Source organism: Lasioglossum baleicum, chromosome 6 (assembly GCF_051020765.1).
Source record: "Lasioglossum baleicum chromosome 6, iyLasBale1, whole genome shotgun sequence".
NCBI lineage: Eukaryota > Metazoa > Arthropoda > Insecta > Hymenoptera > Halictidae > Lasioglossum > Lasioglossum baleicum.
The window spans coordinates 17,178,837-17,204,194 of NC_134934.1; the positions used below are offsets into that span (position 1 = coordinate 17,178,837).

General features: G+C 35.8%; 1 protein-coding gene across 4 annotated transcripts in view; it reads right to left on the minus strand.

Moving 5' to 3' along the window:
• LOC143209949 (protein Wnt-5b) overlaps positions 1-25,358 on the minus strand; it is a 28,308-nt gene that overhangs the window by 1,610 nt on the left and 1,340 nt on the right. For 3 of the 4 annotated variants that reach the window (XM_076426301.1, XM_076426298.1, XM_076426297.1), the window contains exons 2-8: positions 25,005-25,295; positions 10,901-10,986; positions 3,087-3,352; positions 1,973-2,153; positions 909-1,020; positions 482-584; positions 54-221 (exon numbers count right to left, since the gene is read on the minus strand). In XM_076426301.1, the coding sequence (XP_076282416.1) occupies positions 54-221; positions 482-584; positions 909-1,020; positions 1,973-2,153; positions 3,087-3,352; positions 10,901-10,986; positions 25,005-25,028 (940 nt within the window). In that variant the 5' untranslated portion in view covers positions 25,029-25,295. Of the gene's footprint in view, positions 1-53; positions 222-481; positions 585-908; positions 1,021-1,972; positions 2,154-3,086; positions 3,353-10,900; positions 10,987-25,004; positions 25,351-25,358 lie in introns of all 4 variants that reach the window. The other variant, XM_076426300.1, reaches the window with a different exon arrangement.

Here is a 25,358-nt window from a genome sequence, read left to right on the forward strand (position 1 = left end):
TGTTTTTTTCTTTGCATTAATATTTACGGATAACCACTGACGAAATCAGTCACCTAAAGATCCAAATGTTTCATTAGGAAGGCAATAATTTGGCGAATCGTCCAAATAAACCAGGTCGTTCGCCGTAGGCAATGAAAATCGCGGATCTCGCATGGACAGACGACCTCGTCTATTTACTCTGACTTCTGTTGCTCCATCATATTTATCTAAGAGAAAGTCACCTGCAAACATCGAATAGAGTCGTTTAATTAGTAATTCAAATCTGCGAGTAATATGCAAGAGGGTTGAAGTTGGAAGTACTACACTGGACTGATTAAAGCATTTAATATGATCGTTTTAATATCTAACACTTGTTCGATGGATTCCGGGTCTATTATTTTGACCCTTGTGTGCATTCATTGTAATGCTAACGAACTATTAAATTGAACGAGTATAATGAATAAAGATTTTACAATATATGTATCATATATGAAAAGCATACCAATTTCTCGAAACGGCGCTAATTGTTGCCAACAAGTAATCAAACTGCAGCTTCCTGAAACTCCGTGGCACTTGCACGTCATCTTGGACTTTTTAATTACTGCCTGTAAAAAATTCGCGTTTGTCATGTCGTTGTAAAATTAGTATTCTGTTATTAGAAAGTCACATTTATATCTACACGATATTCGATTACCTCCTTTTTCTAAAAAGGATTATTAAAATTTACCGAAAACATATTCGATCGATGCTTAACTTTTTATATTTAAAGTATAACTATCCTTAATGATTAGCCTTTCCTTGTAGCTTTCAGTGATAATAACTAAATGACAAACATGTTTTTCAAATTTTAGATGTGTATTATTTTAAGATTGTTAATTGATTCAGCAAACTCTTTTAACGAATTCGACAGAATTCAAGCAATCGTTTACCCTGCGTCCTGCTTCGTTATTATGAAGATTCATCAGGCTTCTGCCTTGTTCTCTGCTGCCTCTTTTAAAGCTGCGTTCGCGTTCCCTTACGTCAACAAATGCCTGTGTAAATCTGAAACGAACCAAGAGCAACTTGTTTGTCATGCAATCTTTGCACAAACATAATGTGATACCAGATTCGATAATATTACGTCGAGCCATAAATAATTTTCTCTTGCGGCCACATAATGATGCATTTATGACAAAAATCAATTGGATAAATATAAAATTGTAAAAACATTGGATGAGTTATTAAAATTATTATTATTGAGATTATTAAGCTTTGATGAGGCTTTTCTAAACCATGAACGATGATAGTTTACAATTTTTGAATATTGTATATATGATATACATATAGTGGAACCTCGGTATACGTCCAATTCGGAGTGCGTCCAATTCGGAATACGTCCTGTTTGGACGAGACAAATTTAGCTCACAAATTTAGAACATAAATTTTTTGTGCGAATTTTGCGTCATTTTAAAATAATTATCTCAGAGGAGAAATTAAACGAATAATTAATTATATTCGGAGTTGATGTATTATTAACTGACTGATGATACAAGTAATTATAAGGATCAGTAATGGAAGCCCGCGAAGACACAACATAGAGAGATGAAAGAAAATGATCAGTCGATCGAGTGTTTCTTTTTGTATTTTAGCATTAAGCAGAGTTTAAATTTATAAATCTATAAGAAATTCTCATCTTTTGTTTATGTGTTTAGACAGTGTTTAAATTATTTTACAACCCCATTGATGTAGGTATAATATCAATAGGAGTTTTTATAAAAATGAGAACAGATTAATCATTTTTATATTATTTCTTATGGGAAAGGTTGGTTTGGTATACATATATCGTCCTATTCGGTATGAGTCCAAACATCAGGAACGGATTAAGGTCGTATACATATGTAATATCGAGGTTCCACGGCATGCGGTGGAACATAGTAGGCCTATTTTCACTGGCTGTGTACGAACGAAAAACCCAAATAGAGTGACAATGGAATTATTTACAATTAGCACTCACTTGTAACCATACTCAAGATTGTCACCGCATCCACCCCAAATCCAATCATGCTTTAGATCTCTGGGCCTATTGCTTCTAGAACAACCACACGATGATAACTGACCATCTCTGCAGGATCGGCTAATCGAGTACACCACTCCTGCAGCCGTGATGGCATGCACGAATGCAGTTTCCCTGCTAGCTACGAACAGAATTCAACAATAGTACATTTATATAGTAATTTAAAAATCTCATCTTGCAACAATTCATTCTGACCACAAACGGCCATCTTGTGTGCACAGCAATGTCCAACAACAGTTTACTTCGAAAAATTGAGAGATGCTAAAATCTACAACAAATTAAATGTTCAAAAAATCATTACCGTTCTGTTGTGCTCTCAAAAAATCATTACCAACCCGTACTATCTTATCAAACGGTTATATTATGTATGTTATGATGAATTATGACTAGACTGCGGATCTTTATGCATTTATGGCTGCTTAAAATTTTCGAAAAATGCTAGAAAATAAAATCCCACAAAAAGTTTGATTTTTATTTATTTCAGATCTACAAAGAGAGAAAGATTACTACCACTGAAAATAAGATTTTATAAATGTAATTCCACTGTCTTAACACTAAACGTACCACGAGGGGTCGAATGACCCATTTTAGATTTTTTATTTGACAATTATTGAAATTGTAAAGGTTTTTCCATGGGAATTTATTGAATATATTTTTTGGCTCCAGTATATATTATAGTAAAAGTCGCACAAAATATAGATAAATTTAATCTTGTTATTTATAATTAGATTGCGGATTTTACGCATTTGTGGCAAAATTGGATTCGTACAATGTAAAGCAGTGGGCATGTTAAAAATATTTAAGGACGTCAATGCATTATTTTCAGCTTTATAGGATAATTAAAAGTATACAATTTTTATTTGGCTTCTGTGTCTTGCAGTCAATGCGAATATTTTTTATTTTGCATAAAGATCCGCAGTCTATTTATAATTATAATACTATACACATCGCGGTCACTTTTGATGGTCGGTAGGTTTACTGTTAAGATTCGCCTACAAAAATTGAAAATTGCATAAACATCCGTAGTCTAATTATGACATTCGTAGTTTCTTACCTATTCTGAGTATTGGCCCAAAAACAGTATCATCGCGAACAGTAGAGCAATTCCATCTTCGGTCGCGAAATTGATGTTGGCATTCGAGGATCCCGAATTTCGCACCACTCGCTACGCTCAGCATGTGATCCACAGACAACTGACATAGCTTTTCTTGGCCTTGAGAGAGACCCTTCAGTCCGTGGCAAATGGTAGACGCTGCCACATCGTAGGTCTCCAACATTTGGGCAGTCTCGAGTTGAGGGAAATGTTGCAAACCGACGTTTCTGACGACACCAAATCACATTTCGTATTTTTACAAACTTATTCAAGTAATTCGCAATATTTTACAGTAATTCATTAATCGTAGTAATGTCGGAGATCGAAGACATTGTACTTGCAATTCTCGGACCTGCATTTTTCACTGTTGATAAATTAATATTGGACTGAAATGTCTGAAAGGTCATTCATTGGTATGGATAAAATAATAATTTCATCAGTAAACTCAAGATTTGGTATAGTAGTACAGTCGATCATGTGCTCGAATGCTTTCACCCCATTAGTCTAACACCACCCCCAAATTCAATACGTTGGTTTGTCATGTGTCTCACGTCTTCCACATATTTTTATATACACAATTTAATAAGTTGTATCAAAGGAGAAATTTGTAAACGCAAAATACGTTCGTAAGTACACAAATTAAATGCATTTTGTACAATTGTACAATTTGTACAATTCCTTAGAGAAAGAACGGGATGAAATAGTTCACAAGCTGAGTAGTTACTTAATATTATTTTTATGAACAACTTAATTATAGATTCCAAACAAACCTCTACTAGATATACGATTTCCTAAATCATCCTGACACGATTTAAGGTAATAATTATTAGGTGTTATCGCATATGAAATGTCCGATTTTAGAATGAGATTCTTATAAAACGTTTCGATTAAAAAATGCTGTTACAGTCCATAGGTTTATTATATAAAACTTTGTGATAAAAAGCTAATAATTAACAGTAAACGTACCACGACCGGTCACATGACCGGTTCTAGATTTTTTATTTCACAATTAATGAAACTGTAAAGATGCTTCCATAAAAAATGATTTAATAAATATCTTTATTAGAGCACATATTGTAGTAAGCACCGCGGAAAGTCTAAATAAATTAATTCTTGTCATTTTTATAAGGCAGCCACGTTTGGCTTTTATAGCTCGGTACATTTAGTGTTAATATCCAATGTTCAATTTTAATTTAGATGTATAATTTTACTTTTAAATAAAGTTTACTTCAACGTCAACCAATGCACTGTCGTGAATTCCTTTTATATGTCTGGAAAAATAACTTTTATGTGATTTTTGGTCAAAATGTGGTGATTAATTAACTCACTGGTCGTCGATGGTGAAAAAGAACTACAAAATGGAGATAACAAACTTGAGATAACGAAAATGACCATAATATCTTATTTTTACCGTAATACGATCAAGAAACTTGAGTAGATAGAATACATTGGGCACAAAATTGCGTTTGTTTAATGCCATTACTAAAAATCGGACATTATGCAACAACCTAACACTTTCTTGGAATATTAAAATAAGATGTTACCCTATCATTAGGATGGTAGCTCTATGCCTATACACTTTTCGAGTAGCCTGCCAAATTTTCCGGGGTTCTAAAACATCTTAAGTAGTACGATATTGGCAACTTTCCCTTCTGCCATTCTTCCACTCGAGATGAGAACGTATCGAAATCAAAACCCCGGAACAAAACCTTCGTTCCATTGTTTCCCACGCACTGTGCTCACGGGTTCCCTGCACAGAAGTCGTTGGAACACGTTCCGTGTGTCTGATTGGCAATATTAGAGCATTCGAGTGTGCCCGTATCGCCACTGAAACGTTTACGGGCAGCCGTTTCGAATTTGAGATTGCTACCCCAGTTCGAGACCCCCGACTTCTGTCTGTGACGGCGCCGTTCCATCATCTCGCTTGGTTGACTCCCAAATGCGCCATTAAAAATTGGCGCAGTGAGCTATTCGTCGTTCATCGGTCTCCTGCTTTGGATTCATATGTAATCGGCGCGTAACGAATTTCTAGAAATCGGAACGCACAGTGTTCAATGAGCTGATCAAGTTCGAGACACGTTCGATCAAAAGCAAATGCGCTTTTGTGAGAAATCTCCGTTTATTAGAAGTGATATACGCGGCAGGGATTCGATTCGGATAGTGGAGGTGTCACTGTATTGTGGATTAACACTAAACCTGCCACGAGAGTTCAAATAGCCCATTTTAGATTTTTTATTTGACAATTGAAGGGGTGGATGGATAAAGGTGTCAAGTTCGTTTTCTGTAAAATAGTTTTTAACAAAATATGTTGTCCTTTTTTGATGAATAAAGATAATTGTTATCTGTTTTTGTATTAGAGATTAACCATAACAATATATATATTTGTAATTGATTTGTGTTATTATCTACATTCATAAAAAAACTTTTTAAAAACCACGCTTATATTAAAATGCACTAAAAAGGAGAAAATAATTTTTTTAGACATTAGTGACTATAAATGGCTATATTGAAAATATATTTTCAATATAGGCCCATGAAACATAAAAACAACTTTTAGTATTTTCTCTACAATTCCGACCAATTGCAATTTTTTTTTTCAAATATCTCTCCACATCAATGTAGTAAACTAATTGCACCAACTTCTCAAAAAAGCTCAAATCGTACAGTCCGACGTTAAAAGAGTTATTCTCTCTTTTTAGAGCGTCCGTATATTAATAGGAGTCACTGTATGTCGGTACCAACAGATCTAAACCCTTGCGAGGTGAAATATTCGACAACAGTGAAACCTTGGGTGTTCGATAGACATAACTTTCCACGGGTTAAGGGATTCAAATTAACAGTCTTTCCCATCGTAACTAAAATGTCCCATGGTATATAAGATTATACTAGGGAGTGCGTAATAGAGAGCATTAATATTCCGGAACACGTTTCGGCCGTGATATATCATCGACTTTGCACTCCCCTAAAACAATGACGCTGGGAATCACGGGAAGGGAACGATAATATTTCGAAGGATCCTGCCCACGCAAATTCGTGGGACACTGTGGGCTGTGCCGTCCCAAAAAGTAATGTCTCGTGTCTCTTAAAAGATTGTAGCAACAATCGTATGGCTTCATCTACCGGGTGTTCGAGATTTTCAAAAGGGCAGCCCCTGCAGTCGGACTAAATTAATGTCAGCCACTATTAGACTGCGGATCTTTATGCAAAATAAAAATTGACTGCATCGATTGCGAGAAATGGAAACTAAATTGGATGTTGTTTCTCCCCTTACTCCCTTTAATGATTTTAATAGAGGAGAAATCATGTATTGACAACTTCAATTTTAAAAATTTTTCAACAATTTCATATTTTATCTACTCTATTTTGATGTAAATGCCTAAAGATCCGCAGTCAATTTATTATTCTTAACAAGACAGACTGTAGACTTTTATTCAAATGTGTATTAATGTATAATATAATGTATGAAATGTATAAAATTTATGAAGTAATATATGAAATGTATATTAATCGACCGTAAGAAATGGGAGCCACATGAGAATGTGTTTCCTCTTTCAGTAATTTTAATAAGTCGAAAGTAACGTAACTTGTAACAACGTGGTTCAATTCTTCTAATATATTTACAGTTGTGTTTCTCCATTTCCGTTATAAATATGGATAAAATCCACAATCTAATTATAATATATAATATACAGTAAGGAGCACAACTGTTTCCACGCACTTTAAATCAGAATAACTTTTTTATGAATGGACCAAACGACTTCAATTTCTCTGTAAGGCTAGAAGAATTAGTTTAGTAATTGACGTCTAATAAATAAGTTGAAAAAATGCATTCGACCGGAATTGTGATAAACTAAAAATAGTAAAAATTGAATTTTACAACTTTTTTAGCTGGGCCGATGACGAAAATTTAAAAGATGTACTTTGTAAACTCGTATGAATTATACACGTTCTGAAAATTTCATTGAAATTTAACTGGTTTACGAATTATAAACTTTTTGAATTATAAAATTATAGTAAAAATAGCAATTTTTCATGATTATCGATCTTTTTACCACACTTGGTCGTTTATATTAATTCGTAAACCAATTTCAATGTAACTTTCAGAACGTATATGTACGCATAATGGAGTAAAGGAAAATTTATTGTATATTTTTATTGTGATGTTACTGAAAGTAACTGAAAATTTTACCGTATGAAGAACCTTATTGAATAATATGAGAAAGATGTCGAGCCGCTTTAAATGCGAAGAACGTAGGATAGTTTTAAATAGATATTTTTACAAATAATGAAAGTTCGATTTAGTTTACGAAATTGGCTAGATCGTTTCAGAGTTGCTTACCTAACGACGATCGCGGAAAAACGAAACGTTCAATAGAGAGCCGTATGCAACGTCTGCTATAGAACGCAGTCAACTTTCTTTTTACGTGGGCCGAGAAAAAATGGCCGGACGCCACCCTTTAATCTGGCCACTTCTACATATATCGCGTTGATTCACGCTGAAGTAATACCTCGCGAATAGCGCGGCGTGAATCAATTCATTTTCTGGATGGAAACGCGTACACACGGTCACGGTGTGTGCTTGGAATCTAATCTGGATGCCGGGCTCTTAGTCGTGACTTAAGGGGTTGTTACTTGTTACGTAGATAGCAGAGGGTAGATTGGCGAGAATAATGCGCGTTTATATTGGCTGGATTATTTTATCGTGTGTGGACGTTCGGTTTCGTACGCGTTGCATCATTATTATGCCATAAGCAATCGAGATCGAAGTTTACTGGCGAATTTGCGGTACGACTAACGACGCGACGGGATTGCGTAACAGTAATAACAATTTTATTGCAAACAGAAACGCTACTAAAACAGTGGAATTATTGATTACTTAAGTCTTAAACATCCCATGACAACTTAAATGCTTACGATTTGTATTTGTAATTTCTAAAAAATCTTCTTTAAATTTTTCTAATGATTTTCTAGTTTGTCTAATCACTGAATAAGGACGTAACAAAATCCAATGATATTTGAACTTCCTTTCGGGAACGTTCGGTTTAACCTGACCGCACACGTAGCCGCGTTGATTCCAATCTAATTAGGTTGTGATAAAGATAGAATTAAGATGACGACATTAAACCCATCGCGTTCTTAACTTAAGCCCGAGTAAGAAGGATTAACTATTATGGAGATGCGAGGAGGCCCGCCCATGTGATTAGGCATTTTTTGATCGGGCGCGCTTACAGGAGAGATTATGAAGAGGAAAAGAAAGCAGTAATAATCCAAAAGGTCAGTGACTACGTATCGGAATCAGCCATCGATGGTATTATACTGTCTCTTTGTTTACGCAGTGGAAGCTCGGTCGTGTGAGCCGATTGAGCGATACTCCGTTTGGATAATCGAACTCTATTGTTAAACGCGTGTTTACTAAATAATGCACTAAAATGTTCGGTGTCCGGAAATTGTGAAAAACGTGCCAAAAAAAAAAGATTTAACCCTCTGACGGCTGTGCCAGAGTCTATTTTGACCGGGAACATTCAAATTGTCATTTAACACGTTGACTGCCAACCACGAGAAAACTCGTAGTTTGGAAAAAAACCCACTTTATTCGAAATTATTATTTGAATAAAATTTTTGCCCAACTCTGGCAGCTACGATGAAATTCGTAGTACATCACTGTAAATATGAATAGACAGCCTCAGGGAGAGAACAAAAAATCAAGGTTGGCTTACATGCACAGAAAATTTATTAATAAATGAATAGAAAATATAATCATACAAAGTTTCTTCAAAATCAACAAGCAAAAGAATATTTTTATTGTTTGTGACAATTTTTAAAACAGAATCTCCCTCGCAAAAGGGAATTTATCTCTTCTCTTGACGAGATAATAGGCGAGATCTATTTTTTCAACAAAACACATTCTATAAGCTTTTTGATGATTAGTATGTACTATAATTAGAGTTTTTAATAATGTAATAATGATTAAATTAAATTGGCACTTTACACTGGACTCCTGAAAAGCACCGTCGCAGTCAACGTGTTAAGTAACTCAATTTGTGGCGATTAAACTAACTGGATAGCTATTTCATTGAGGATATCGGAAAGACTAATGTGTCTACACGAGGTATCGAGTAACGAGTAAATTTTTAGAAATTATTCATTAGAGCTGTGGACGGTCCTAAGCAGTGCCAATTATTGTATGGCTAGAAAAATCGTTCGTTGTCAGAGAGTTAGTAGATAGATTCCTGCAAAATACACAATGAAAAGTCATTTTTTTGACAAAAGGCGAGAAGCAAAGTATAATCGTTTCGACTGACATTTACCGTGACGTTGCCTTTCATCATTTTTACCTGCCAATCGGTATCGCCATTACCAGCACAGCGCGACGACAGCCTGGAAACAGGCTGAATGCTAACGAAACTACCATAATCTTTAGAATTTCTGAAAAATCCAATTACGGAGTCGAGCATGAAGAGCTTCCAGACCGTGATGGAAGTTTCGTGCGGAGAAAAACTACAGTGATCCAGGGACCATTCAGTGATTTGTCATGGCCGTGTAGGGGTAGTGCGAAGGGGCGAGAAGGGCGATTCAGGAATTAGACACACCAATGGCATGGGTACGTCGGAAAAAGAGGCAGCCAGTGTTTTGAAAAATATCTTGGTTCGGGTTCCCACGACACGGTTTCGTCTCGCCAAGCACAAAGAGCCTATAAATTATAGAAGTCGCCCAAGTAATTTTTGCCAGAATTCGACGGGGGCAACTCTGGCCGCACCTTTCTCCTCGCGACGTGTTAATTTATCGATTGCGTTCGGATAAGCGAGCGATGCTGATTGCGATCGTTCATTTGTTGCTGGGGAATTACGCGCTGAACAATGCCGTTCGTGGATTTCGATCGTGAAGGACAGCACTGCGTTGTTTAATCGTTTTCAAGTGAACTATTGCACAAAATGCACAAAAATGAATTAAAAAAAAATACTGTTACATTAACGCCAACCTATTGAAATTATTAAGATACAAAATACCATTTTATTTAACACCTAGTTATTGTTGAAATTTAGATAGAATATTTTTATTTTAAAGTTTAACCCTTTGCACTCCGAATTGTTTTTCAATTTTGTTGCCAACAACTCCCTGCTATTTTAAGTGTTTTGTTTGAAATTTTCTTCAAAGAACAGTTACTTGACCGGTACTTGTTTTAAACAATTTTGTTTACTAATTATTAGACTCCAGATGTTTATGCAAAATAAAAAGTTTGTGCATCAATTGCAGGACGCAGTAGCTAAGTATCAATTTATATTCTTCATTAATAATTTTAATGTGGTGAAAACAATATATTAATACCCTTTTAATATTTTCGCTATTTTAAATTGCACTCGCTCATTTTTGTTATAAATGCATAAAATCCGGAGTCTAGAAATTATATGAAATATAGCTCTCCAACTTTGTCGTAATTTATATTTGTGGAACTTGTTAACTGAAAGATACGACTTAGATAAATAAAGGAAGAACCAAATACATATAAAAACACGTTTCATTTACGTTTTCCTTTCTCCGATGTCGAATCACACTCGATAAAGGAGTGCAAAGGGTTAACGATGATTATGGGATATGATCAGTCGATATTATAAGAAATACAAATCAGGATTGCTTCGAACAAGTTTCGATTTGTAATTAACACAAATGATTCTATGTCAGGTGAACATATTGTTTGAAAACTGCTGTCTTCGTCTCCCACTTACTATTGATCATTTTATAAATTAATAGCGAATGAAATAAAGAAAAGTACTTACATCCATGTTCCTGGACTAGTCGAGGCAGCGTCGATAAATACTAGTCGTAAAATAATAAATAGAGTGCAGCAAATCGCCATCTTTGTCTGGAAAAGAAATTCAACGTGTGAGCATTTTTCATCATTTTTCTTTCACCCTATTTCTTACTGTAATATTTTCGGACTCATTAAATAATGTCTGCGTTAGGTATTGATGAATATTATGAATCAGAATGTGATACTACACTGCCCGAAATTACCATGAACCCATCTGATTTTTTGGTGAAATCTTATAATTATGTCATAGTAATCAGAAGCTGATGCACGATAGCATTTTAGGATTAATAAAATGAACCATTCACATGATAACATTCATAGATATATTATTTATTTACAGAAAAACGTAAAGTTATATAGTTTAAGAAAAATCGAACTGCCAAATTTCCATAAAGCCACACGTTTTTTAAGTAGATAACATCAAGATTATCGAAAATTTCTTCTACATTTACAAATTAATGCTTAGTATAATTGCCATTTCTTCGAATAACGTCGAAAATTCGATTAGGCATTGATGAAATCAAAGGACGAAGAGTTTCTGCTTCGATAGATGTCCGCTCTTCGTTCACCGCAATCCATACCTCAGAAACAAAGTTGTACTGTTTACAATTGCCATATACTATCCTTGCCATATTAAGACCATCTCCAACAGCTCCATATATTTTGTCGAATTCATCTTATAATTAATTCGACAAATTGGTGCTTTTTATTGGCTCTGAATGCAGCCCAAATCATTAATGGGCCACCACCGATGTTACGACTCATTGCAACATTACTTTCTTTTCTTAAATCGTGCCAGTAGTATTTGTAACCATCTGGCACATCCAAGTTAAACTTTTACTCATCAGAGAAAATGATATTTTCAAATTCTTGTGTCCAGGACATATGTCTTGCGCAAATTCGAGACGATCTCGTTTGTGTCGTTCTTTGAGTGCTGGTTTCTGCAGCATTTTTGTCCATTTGAATCGCCCTGAACTTTTTAAACTTTGCTGCAGCACGCCTCGTTGTTGTAGATGGTCTTAATACCATTTACAGAAGAAATTGAGACTGACAATTTCAGTTTTCAGCATGATAACACCCCAATTCATTCATCAAGACAAACAAAAGAGTGGTTAGACAACAAAAATATGAGGATTTTGTTTGAGAATCTTTGGGGAATACTTGCAAGAAAAGTATCTGGCAATTGTAAACAGTACAACTCTGTTTCCGAGTTATGGATTGCGGTGAACGAAGCGTGGACATCCATCGAAGCAGAAACTCTTCGTCCTTTGATTTCATCAATGCCTAATCGAATTTTCGACGTTGTTCGAAGAAATGGCAATTATACTGAGCATTAATTTGTAAATATAGAAGAAATTTTCGATAATCTTGATGTTATCTACTTAAAAAATGGCTTTATGGAAATTTCGCAGTTCGTTTTTTGTTAAACTATATAACGTTTACCTTTTTCTGTAAATAAATAATATATCTATGAATGTAATCATGTAAATGGTTTCTTTTATTAATCCTAAAATGCTATCGAGCATCAGCTTCTCATTCCTATGACGTAATTATAAGATTTCACCAAAAAATCAGGTGGCTTTATGGTCATTTCGGTCAGTGTGACAGATTGCAACTTTTGAGGACTGAAAAAATGTCTGTTCGTCGACTCATCGCAGACCCACGTACCCGCAAACACGACTAAACTCTAGAACGCAGAAGAGGAGCATTTCAGAAGGTGAATCCGAACGATAATGTTAAGTGCTTCACCCGGTATATATAACCAGTACCTGAGCATACATAAGGTACGCGTATACCAGTTCTGTGGGCAGTAAGCATGCCGAGGACTCGGCTCGGAACGAAAGACACCTAAGTCCAGGCGATTATGGTACATCGATTCGACATTACACCTTGCTCGCTCCTGAAGCGACTCGCGAGACTCCTCGGTTCTTGCTCTCTCAGCCCGAGAGCTGAGAGCTGCACGACTGGTTAATAGAAACTACGGAGTGCTGAGTTACGAGTCACAAACTCTATAACTTTTCATTTTCCGCCGTGTGTTATACCGGGATATGAGAACTACGCGGGCCGATGACTAAGGTCCGCGGTAAACCCGTATTTATGGTTTGCGGATTTTCTCCATTTTTTCGCAGCCTCATCGTTGAGTGATATCGGATCGGCGAATCAGGTAGCCCGAGAGCTTAAACAGCGGTCGACCGCTTAAGAAAATGAGTTGTTCGTTCGAGCTTCCTTCCATTTCATCGTTCACCGATCGAGAATGTCCTTGGGGGGACTCTTCTCAGAGAGGTCGCGTAGCCTAATCGTTCCTTTTTTATCAATTAACAAAATACAAATTGTGAACGTTAATTACAAGGAACCATTTCAGAGTTTCAGATTTCACGATTACAGTGAACCGCATCAACTTGTTTTTTTACTTAAACGCATAAAATCCACAGTCTACGCAACGTGTATTTATGGTTTTTAAAAGTTTATAATTTGCAGCCAAAGGATTCCTCAAAAATCTTTTAATGACCGTAGCAATTGTTGTCGTTAGATTGCGGATTTTATGCATTTATGACAAAAATGGGTACGTACAATTTGAAGCAGTGGACATGTTAAAATTATTTAAGAACATCAATGTTAGTTTCATCTTATTGTCAGTAAGATAATTAAAAGAAGAGTACAATTTTTATTTGGCTCCTGCGTCCAGCAATCAATGCAAACATTTTTACATTTTTTAAACAAAGTTAGTTTACGGTGTAACTCGTTCGGGATCAGATAATGTTCTCCAACAATTTTTAAAGATTAACATTAGCAAGACAAGAATACTTTTAACGATTTCGTGGAACTCATGGCTGGATTCATAAAAAACCCTATACATAATTTTCTTTTTATTTAAAAATTAAAAAGATGTCACGTTTCTAAGTACGAATCAAAATGGATTGTCATCCGAGAGTTAAGAGTCGTTTCCGTCCGAAAATGAAAAAGTTTCAGTCCATTATGGTAGATCGATTCTTGTGTTACACCTTGCCCGACCACGATGGGTGGCTGTTGCTTTCAGGTTTACCTGCTGCGGCTGGTTATGTAGTATGTATCAGCACCACAACGAAGCAACCAGTCATAAATTTTGTAACTTTTGATCCTGTCGTGTTCTCATTTCAGGTGGCCACTCAGCATATTAAACGTGTTTACAAACGGGAGCTTTTTAAAAAGAAGGGAACGAGGCTGCATCAATCAAGAGATACTAAAGGACCGCTTCGAAAGGTTGTCAAACCATTAAATATAGCTATAAATGCAATATCGACTCCTTTGTTCTTCGTAAAGCGAGAGGTGATGAATTGAGGCAGCTCAACATGTTGATTGATGATTAGGGGTGTTATTTCTGACGTAGCATAATATGGATGTATCAAAAATAATTATTTGAAATAATGTTTTCTTTTTATATACATTATATTGTATAATATAATATAACATATAGGTTTTGCACTCCGAATTCACCCTTTTGTAAGTCAAATTCAACCTTCTGGAAATCAATATCACCCATTAAGAATATTTAAAATTAATTATTTATTTATTTAGATTCAATTATATATTTATTTAGACACATATGAACGGTGTCATTACTGCGAGCGAAACGTAAGACTCAATACTCAATACTCTTCATTAAATACATATGTATGTACTTTCATTTCTTAAATTTATTAATCAGAAATTGGCTACAATGAATGTACATATCTACATACAGTTTTCATACATAACAAAGTTAATGAATTGCTAATTACTTCTACGTAGGTATTTGACGTACATCTTTGGAATATATAAAATTTTGAACTTCGTAACAATTAATTCACAATTATTTGTAAAAGGTTGATATTGATTTGCAAAAGGGTGAATTTGCAGTGCAAAACATGTGAAAGGTTGAAATTGCTTGGTTGAATTTGATTTGGAAAAGGTTAGCACTCGAATGGCGACTCTGAGGCGTCACTAAAAAATTGCTGTGAATTCAAAATATTGTTTACGCTATTTAATATATCCGTATCTAATCAATTACTAAACGTTTAGGTATTGTATACGAGGTGTTATACCAATTTCGTATCTGTAAAATTTCAAAAATCATAAGGAATGGAAATATTCTGGTTCGGAAGAAATGTTTCATTTTCGAGTTAAAACAGCTACGAGTGCAAAGTGTTAAAATTTTCTGCAAAAGGGTGAATTTGATTTGCAAAACTTGTAATAGAAATTATATTTACACACATAATATGTACACACATACATATTATATACCATTTCATACTCTTCATGCATTGAGCAGATAAAATTCAAAGCCGCGAAAAGATCAAATATGAATTAGAAAAATGTCAATTCCTAATCATCAAAATGCTTGTTCAATCAATTGTCCTAATGTTAAAACATTTACGAAGAGAGGTTCCCCGTTTCGCGTTTCAACAGGCACCTATTCAAAAGTTCTAGACCTGTTCGCAATGGCTGCTTCCAATAAACGGTTCGAACCGATCTCGAAGCACTGGTTGGCAGCCGAAGTGTTAATAGGCTTCCGGTAGGTAAATTGTTCGCGATACATATGCAACAATCAGATATGTAATAGATTAGACGCGAACGATCGTGGAAGCGGAGTTTCACTCGGCGAGTACCCACCTTGGAAATATGCTGGTACACATCTGAAACACCCTGTATGTCCGCGTTTATCTAGCCCACGCGATCAGGCAGAATATTAGCCGGTATATAAAATGCATTTGTGATCACGACAGGAATGTAAATGGCGTACTTCAGCACGTCTCTCGCGGGGCCAGCCTCGAATTATCAGCAATAAAGTATCTCGCTGGCGTGTTGAACAAGACATGACCGGCGGTAGTGCAAGCACCGCTACATTTGTTGCTGAATGAGCTGGTCCGCGACGCTGATCGTTGATCCTGGCGCAGCTGGATGATACCACGCTGGTTATAATGAACGTAAAAGATCGTTGGTCCAATATTAAAGGTACGCGTGACGTTCCGCGCGCAATAAAACCGAACAGACCCGTGCAGTTTCACGGAAACTCGACTCGGTGATAATTAGGTGCGATCCTGCGCGGGGTCGAACCTCGGAACGCCATAAAACCCGCGACGCGCTTTCCCCGTTTGTAAAGGACAGTTTAAACCCTTTTATTATTGGAAAGTATTAATTAATATAATTTTATTAACGCTATACAACACGGACGCTGCTGCAGAAAATGAAAAAGGACCATGCCCGCCGTACCCGCGCGGAAACTTTTCAGCGAAGCGAGTTTTAGCATGATCGCCGGCGAGATGCTATCTGTGCGCATGCTGAGGCGAATCAACTGTTGCAACCTGTTTTCTGCGAGAGTGTTATAGATATTGTTTTCACTTTTTTAATTGAACGGGACTAGATTACTGTGCGCTGTTCTGCAGCGCCTTACGGAGCGAGGATTTTCGTTAATGCTGCAGAAGAGATTACGTGTGGAAATATCAACGATAACTAAAAATACGATTGCGATTGAACTCTTCTTATTTTGTGAGAAAAGGACATACACGAAAGAAATTGTTTTATTGGATATTGAATTTATTACTTGAAACATTCAATGGATTATATGTATATCTATTATGTCACGAGACTGAAATTCTCCAATCCAGGAGTAAATGATTATTTTTCAGCCTTGGTTTAGCTCGGTTTATAATAGTTACTCTATTATCTTACACTTGCATTCATTCATGCGTCAATCATTCATCCATTTTCAGTTGCACCTTATTATGTTATCAGTAGACAGCGGATCTTTACGCAAAATAAAAATTGTCTACCTGAATTGCAACAGACTGGAGTAAAATAGAAATTTATTTTCTCTCTTAATGTGCTTAATAAGTTGGAAATAATGTAACAGTATTTCTAAATTCTTCGAATGTTTTCACTGTTTTAAATGACAAATGCTCATTTTTGTCATAAATGCATAAAATCCGCCGTCTAGTTATAAGACTACTTTTGATACTATTATCATTTACATTCATTATTTCCCTCTTCCTTTCCCGCTGCTTATTTATTAATCGAAGAATAGTTTTATAATTTCATCGAATCAAAGCTAGTTCTACGTACATACACGTAGAAGATAGTGTTTGTGTAAAATAAAGCAAATTTCGTGCAAATTTTTAACATAAATTATGTCCCAGATACGAGATCTTGAGACCACTGATGAGTTCGATTAGTTTAGTTAAGATGTTTTCTGTGGAACAATTTTTTACGCTCTAAAGAAACAAGCATTCTTTTCGTTAACCCTTAGAGCACCGTGGGCGGATACGATACGATAAATCTTGATTTACTGCCACACAACCCTGTAGTTTCGAATGAAATATTTTTTCACCAACTGTCATGGAAAGATTTCGAAATCTTGCGTTGATTACGTTTGAGTGATGCAGAAATTAAAAATTATCTACCTAGGATTTTTGGTATATTTATAACAAAATTGGATGCGTAAATTTCGAACAGTGCTACAACTTGTTGAAATGATTAATCCTGTATCTTGATATTAATGCAGACCATTTGCATTTTGTCTAGTCATAATTACTCATTTTATAAGAAATATATTTTATATTCGTATTGATCGATAATCCTGTTGATTCGGTAGAACAATCTGCAGAATCGAAAGATTGAAACTCTAGAAGTCAACTATGTTTTGACCAACCACTCAATAGCTGAAGAACAAATAGAAAGTTCCGTGTACAACACTTGTTATTTTAAATAAGCATCAGTCTTATGGAGTACTACTTATCGTTAGCTGCTTCCCGTTCCGTAGTCCAAGCCTTAAGAACACTACTCTTGGTGTTATGATAAATAGCACCTTAACATTTAGAGGTGCATACGTTGTGTGCACTCGAGTGAGTGGCTATAGTTGCAATTGCTCATTTATGAAACACGGTAAATCTTAATCTGCAAGGTAGACATCGCGTTTTAACAAATTCTTAACCTAAATTAATGTTTTACAAAAGTGATAGCTCACAAACATTTAGGATATAGGATAAAAGCGATAATACATCAGAAATAATTGACATAAAATAATCATCACCACGTTAATAATAATTATTATTTGTTTATTTCAGCCTCGTGGCTATGAAATGGACTTTACACTTTCCTAACTAAAATAGTTTGCACTATAATTTGAAAACATAAAATGTTAAACTATTTTTCAGGGACCAAAAATGACAGTCATTCTACAATTTTCTACGATAAACATCATTAATAAAAAGTTGATTATTATTGAAATTTAAGATAATGTACACAAAATATAAAGAAAACAATTCGAAGAACAGAATGATTACCATTATTTGTAACCAATACGATTTTAGTCGATGAAATACTTGTTATTCTACGACTTCTTCTCTTTTTGGTTATAACAGTTGTGGTCCCTGCTATTTTTAATTGGATATACAAAAAGACATTTCACGCGGATGTGTCTTCGGCGTGGTTCTAATTAAAAACAGAAGCAAAAGTCGGCACATGTACTGACGAACGATCTTTACGATGAAATGCACTATATGTATACAAAGAGAGAAGCGTGGAATTAACGTAATAAGTTAAACATATTTCCATGTCTTTAGTACAGCCGCTAGGCGTGTAAAGAAGCTCTGCAGCAGCCCTCCCTGCCGCCACCTGACCAGGAAACATTATCGTAACTTCACTGCCGATAAACCTACTGAAATTCTGCGATACAAGCTCGCCGGGCTATAGGTTCTCCAGCAACGTGGAAAGCCCTGGCTTTGGTACAACTGAACGTTAACATCGCTGTTTAATTTCTCTTAGAGGCGTAATTACGTACGTGATTCCTACGCATAAACTTGGGTACGATAAAACATTTCTGCACTAGTTGCAACACACTGGAACGAACAGTGTTCTTCCTTTAACAGTTTTGATAAATTAATACTACTTACTACATTCTTTTAATCTCAATACTGTTTTCACCTACTCATTTTTCTCATTGCAGTCTAGAACAGTTTTTAATAGAGAAACAATTTTTTTATCGTAACAATGTTTTTAAAGAATAGTAAAAGAGCTTCCAAATACATTATTTTGTTTAGAAAATATACACAATTGTAATTTTTCTGTATGATCATAATTAAGTACAGTTTATAAAAGAAGAAGAATTTCAAGGAATACTTGTTTGTTATAGAATTATAATGGAATTTCGTCGTTTCATCATTATAGAACGTCTATATTTTCATCCGTTCGAAGACCAGGTTTTCGAGCTTTTTAAACTTCCAAGATCAACATGCTCGTTCAGATTTTCCTGTTTAGGTATTGAATCGAGTGCTGGACCAATTTTAATTTTATAATAAATAACAGGATTCTCCTTGTTGACGCATCCTTTGTATCCCGACGCCGCGAGATTATCCAGACAGATGATCCTAAAACGACTGTAAAACTTTACGAGATGATGTTCCGGCATCGTCACCGTCTTGACAACGTTCGCTTTTTATCGTTCTAACAATGACCATCGTTTATATTTTTTGAAGTGCATCGCGCCAATTGGGGAAACGGCGCAACAACTTTTATACGCCGCATCTTTTAGGGTTATCTCGCGACGTCTCATACTTGTGACATCTTTACTGCCAAACCTCTAAGAAGCTACGAAGCTGAATGTGAGAAGATTTTAAAAGGACATATACGTGATAGCGTTTATTGTGTTATGTGGTCACTGTTGGTCTGGAGCGATGAATATAAAGCTTGCCGGTTCTGATAAAATCAGGCGATCGGACGAGACCAAGATGGAGAATCGTTTAGAATTTTACAGAAATCGCGCGCGTAGTTGATGTTCATAGAAATTGTTTCCTCCCTTGAATAAAGTGATCTCTTAAAAGGTCTTTGTGTAAATATTTTAATAAAATCCGTTTAGTCTTCTACAAAATGACGTTCTTTTAAAAACGACCTGAATAGTTATACAAAATAAGCTAAAAGTCTAAAAAAAGTTAATATGCCTGCTGATATTTCACCTTTATTATCTTGAAACAGCATAGAATGGTAGGAGAAAATTAATGTAACAATTTTCAGCCTGAAACTCTGGAAAGTCTCCGAATTTACAGATAATATGAAATACAACCTTACAGAACATCGTAGAAAATTTGTAGTGTTGACATAAGGATTGATGAATTTCTATTAATTTTGATTGAAAGTCTATTAATCGGCTGTTTAACGACTGATGCAGAAGTTCCACAATTTCCTTATAAACAATTCGAGAAAAAATTGCTCCACCGTTGATCTTCGATTTAAAAAAGACTGTTGCAAAATTGCACCCTTTTGGCAAGTCAAATACACGCTTTTGCAAATCAAATACACCCAATTGCAAACCAATGTCAACCTTTTACAAATAAAGTATTTTTAAGTAAGTTTTTATACAAAAAATCGAATCAAATGTGAATTAATTGTTAAGAAATTCAAAATTTTATTTATTGCGAAGATGGACATAAAAGACTTATTTAAAAGTAATTGCTATTCATTAACTTTGTAATGTATTCAAACTGTGTGGAGATATGGATATTCATTGTAGCCATTTTCTGATTAATTTAAGTCTTGGGTTCCCCTCGCAGTAATGACACCGTTCACGCGTGTCTAAATAAATATATAATTTAATCTAAATATAATAATTAATTGGAAATCAAATCAAAAGGATGAAATCGATTTGCAAAAAGGAGAAATTTTGATTTGCATAAGATTCAGTTTGACTTGCAAAAGGGTGAAATTGATTTGCAAAAGGTTGAATTTGACGTGCAAAAGGGTGAACTCGGGGTAAAACCCATAGAATGTTAAATAATGTGATGAGTATTTTCAGGATTAGTGAATTCACGAGTTTGCATGCTGCAGAATCCAACTGATCCATCTGGATCGCAATAGTGCGCGATTCCGAGTCCAGGTCCGCCTACAATCGTGGGAGGTTGATTTTACAAACCGGCTTCGAATGTTGAAAAAATATCTGGGCCACTTTGCGCCTGGATAAACGCGTATCGTTATTTTCCAGGCAGGGAAAAGGTGTTCATCATTGAATCAACTTGTCGGCGACGAGTCAGCCAGCGCTGATTTTCAACAGGAGCGGGTAGGACGATGACTTGAGTCCTCTTGAGGCTGTTCCCGGGCTTAGGGACGGGCCCCACGCACACAAATTCATTTCAGATATACAAACACATAGGATGTGCCATGAGAGTCGTGGCTGCCAGGCTAGCGTGGAGAGTGTAGAGTGTAGAGTGGAGTGAAGAGAAAGGAGTGCTCGCGCGTTTGAGGACTCTCGATGAAGGAACAGAAGAAAGAGAAAAGGAAAGAGACGAATAAATAGCAAAATAAATTGAGGGACAGAGAGAGAGAGAGGGTGGAAGGGTTGACAGCGAATAAAGAATTTACGAAAAAGTATTTTTCAAGGATAAAAAGACCAGAGGAAGGACGAAGGACAAAACAAAGAATAAAGGTTAATGACGTTCCATAGGGGACAGAAACTGCAGAAAGACGAAGCACGATCGTGAAAAGGGACCTTCAAAATCTTTAGCAATTTATTATAAACGATAATGTATTAATTAACAGCGGTTGTTTATTGGCGATAGCTTAATAACTTCTAAAAATCACAGGCGCCTTTACAATCTTTTCAGATTGTTGCTCAGAAGAAAATTGTTAAGCCTCTTTCAAGATATAATACATTTATTAACGAAGGCTTTCGAGTACACATCCATTTCCCTGTACAAACCAATTCAGAGATTTGTTGATTATTCATAAACAGCTGAAATACCTTCTACTATAATTCATAACAAATTAATGAATCTTCAACATGGCGGGTGAAAGATTTCAATTGAAAGTAGAATTACAATTGATTCGCTCCGAGGGCTATGAAATATAATTTATACATTAATTATACAATATGTAGATTGTGGATTTTATGAATTTATGACAGGAATAAGTGCAATTTAAAACAGTAGAAAAATTTAAATAACTGAGGAATATCGATTTTTTAATGACTACCTGGCTGCACTCTCTTACATTACATATTACATTGATGTGGAAATTTTTTATTTCACATAAAGATCCGCAAATTATCTGTTGCTTCCTTCTCCGGAGTAGTGACAAGGGTAATTTTCACAATTTGAGCATAATCACACCAAGGGACTCTCGCTCGACGTTCCATATTCAAAAGGGGATTAAATGGAAAAAGTAGAAGCGAATAAGTTGGAGAAAATTGGCTATGGCTACATGCAATCAAGCAATCAAAGGGAAAATGGAGAACAACGTTAACAGACTGTGGATGTCCACGTGAATTCACGTTTCCAAGAACCGATCGATCAAATCCGGAATTAGACAGAAGCTTGCTCTCCCGGCAAATGGTTTTGGTAGATAGGTTAATATGAAATCAGTGTTCGATTTTATGAACATTGTTATTTTCTTATAGATGCGCGAAGACGCTCTGGTCATCGAGAACGAGGTGGTGAAAATAAGTAAAGGAAGAGAGGAAGAACCGTGAAAACGTAAAAAACATGCTGATACAGTTCAGTCGATGACTGCCAATAAAATGATAATAGAGAAGTAAAACCTCCGCGCGAGGAACACGCAATTACTTAGTGCAAATTGGACGAGATTAGCCATGGAAATGAAGAAGAGCGATAAACACGGCCCTGAATAAATTAAATGATTAACGATTACGATCGGCCGAGGCGATTAACACCGTAATGGCGGGATCGTTGAATAAAAAATCGCGTTTACTACCGACTAATGACGGTCGCCTGATTTTTCTCTGTCAGCAACGTTCACTGTTCACTGAGCAGCATCTTCCGAATAATAATACATATATGTATAATGGCGTGCAAGAAGAGATACAACGTTTGACGCGGTACTGAGTCAGCCGTTGTTGAGGTGTTAAATAAGATAAGAAGAAGAAAGGATCTTTTTGCGTATGCGCGTTCGTGATATAGAAACGTTCTCTGCGATGGAAGGACGCGAATCAAATTCGCGGAGACAAAGCTGAATGACATAATGGATCAAGATGAACCATAGATGAAAACGAAACGAAAAGACAACTCTTGCTTTTGATATTATCTATAATTGGGTTTAAGATTAATATTGCTCATTTTAGCGTCTTGAACCCGCCCTCGTAACTGAGCATTGCATACGAAATAGTTGCACAAGGCGTAACTGAAAGCTGCAAAACTGAAAAACCAAAATCCAAAGTTTAAATTAAATTTATTTAATTTCTTACCTTTCTGTTAGAAGCAAATATAAGTTCCACAAATATAAATTACCAGAAAGTTTGAGAGCTACATTTAATATAATTAGTAGACTGCGGATCTTTGTGCAAAATAAAAAATGTTTGCATTGATTGCAAGAGACAGGAGCCAAGTAAAAATTTCATCCTTGTTTTAATTATCTTATTAAGGTGAAACTCGTATACTGGTGGCCTTAAATCTTTTTAATATTTCCTCTGTTTTAAATTGTGCGTAACCGTTTTTGTCATAAATGCATAAAATCCGCAGTCTAATAATTAGTAAACAAAATGTTTAAAGTAAGTAGCAGTGAAGGAACTGTCCTTCGAAGTAAATTTCAACTGAAACACTTAAAACAGTAGGCAGTTTCTGGCAATAAAATTGAAAAATAATTCGGAGTGCAAAGGGTTAAAAGTTCTTATACGAACCGTATTTTTATTTCGACAAAGAGAACCGTTCGATTTCCGAAAAAGCGCAAAAACAGTTGCTCGTTCGACAGGTACATAACTTCGAAATCGAAATCGATCGATGCTACCACGTGTCTCGGCGCCAATGAAAGTTTATCATCTCGACCACATTCATTGAACAGCGCCAAATGCCATCGTGTATATCGATTCCTTCCTAACGAGATCCTGTTACCGGCACTGACAACTTCAATGCGTGCGCCGCGTTAAATCCACAGCACCACGTAAAAATCGCCGATGTTCTACTTTCTAAGGGCACTCGCGTTACTTTCGCAGGCTCTAATTGGTCGAAACAGGGGGGAACTGTTGTCGAAAAAAAATAAGACTTCTTTGTTTATGCTGCTTCAACCGGTGCTTGGACTATTTGCCGCAGAACCTGTACAGTTTGCAATGCTTGTTCGTTGCATTCCTTTCCGTACATGGTGGAAGTGGTTGTTTGATTGTAAATAAACAAACGGAACAATCCGTGACGAAGAAACAGGTGGTGGGATAGAATTTCAAAGTTATCGAAACTGTGATGAAAGTAGATGGATCGTAGCCACGATCTTTGATATTTGTATATGCGCTTTTAACCAAGTTTGTGCAACTATCGAGGTTCTACCGTAGATCATTTGTCAATTATGTGTACAAACGTAAAGACCGTAGAGTATTTTATCTGAAACCTTGTACATATGTATATCTATCTCAGGGAACAAAATATTACTGGAGACTCTAAATAAATTTTGTGCAATTATCGAGGTTCTACCCGTAATTCGTCTCACGTGTACAGAAGTTCATGTAAAAATGTTGTCTTTGTCTAAAACCTTGCATCTCAACGAAACAAAATATTACCGAAGAGATTTCACAAATACCTACAGAAAAATCGTGTAAAATATTTTGTCCAAAGCCTTGCATTTCAAAGGAACAAACTACTAATAATAATATAAGTATAATAAAAATAAATATTAGTGTGTGTAAGTTTAAAGTAATTTTGAAATAAAAATGGAATGGCAATAGTTTCCAATTCTGCACGAACAAATTCCAACTTGAATAGAAAATTGACACGCACAAACGCGAAAAAGAAAACCCGTTTACGTTTTCCATAAAAATGTGGTCCAATATTAGTATTTTCTATATTCATAGCATGTATATGTAAATATGCGAGATTGTAAAAATAGACACGAGGTGGGGTATATTAGATAAATTTGATCATAAATATACGGGTTCGCGTAAGGACTGCGGGTAAAAGTATCTCAATGTCATTTTGCATAGTTGTAGCTCTCCCGTGTAATCGTGTCGGGCCGAGCTTGTAAACGCAAATGTGTTAATAGCGGTACTAACGTGTTAATAATAAAAGCAAGGTAAAATTATCGGAGGGTTAATTATTATAGTCGATTAAACCGATTAAACGATTACTTACCAAACCGGGTGTATCCAACGTCATTAAGGTCGAGGTAGTTACTGCCGTGGCAAGATCAGGCACCGTTTCACTTTTTATCGGCAAAAGGCACCGCCGCACTTGCTTTTTAAATTAGTATCGATAACAACGGCCTCGTTGGTATACATTCATCGAATCGTTCTCTGGATAGTCTGTTTTATCAGCGAGTCGATCATTTTTCACGTGGTGCAGTTCATGTCGCATTTTGCTCTCAATTCGCCGACGAAAAGTTTCTCTTGCTTGCTCTTCCCTCTGCCATCAACACTTTTATCTCTAACAATAAGTCAATTCTAGACATTCCCTGCCTCAACGCAAACTTAGTTATTCTCTAATGAA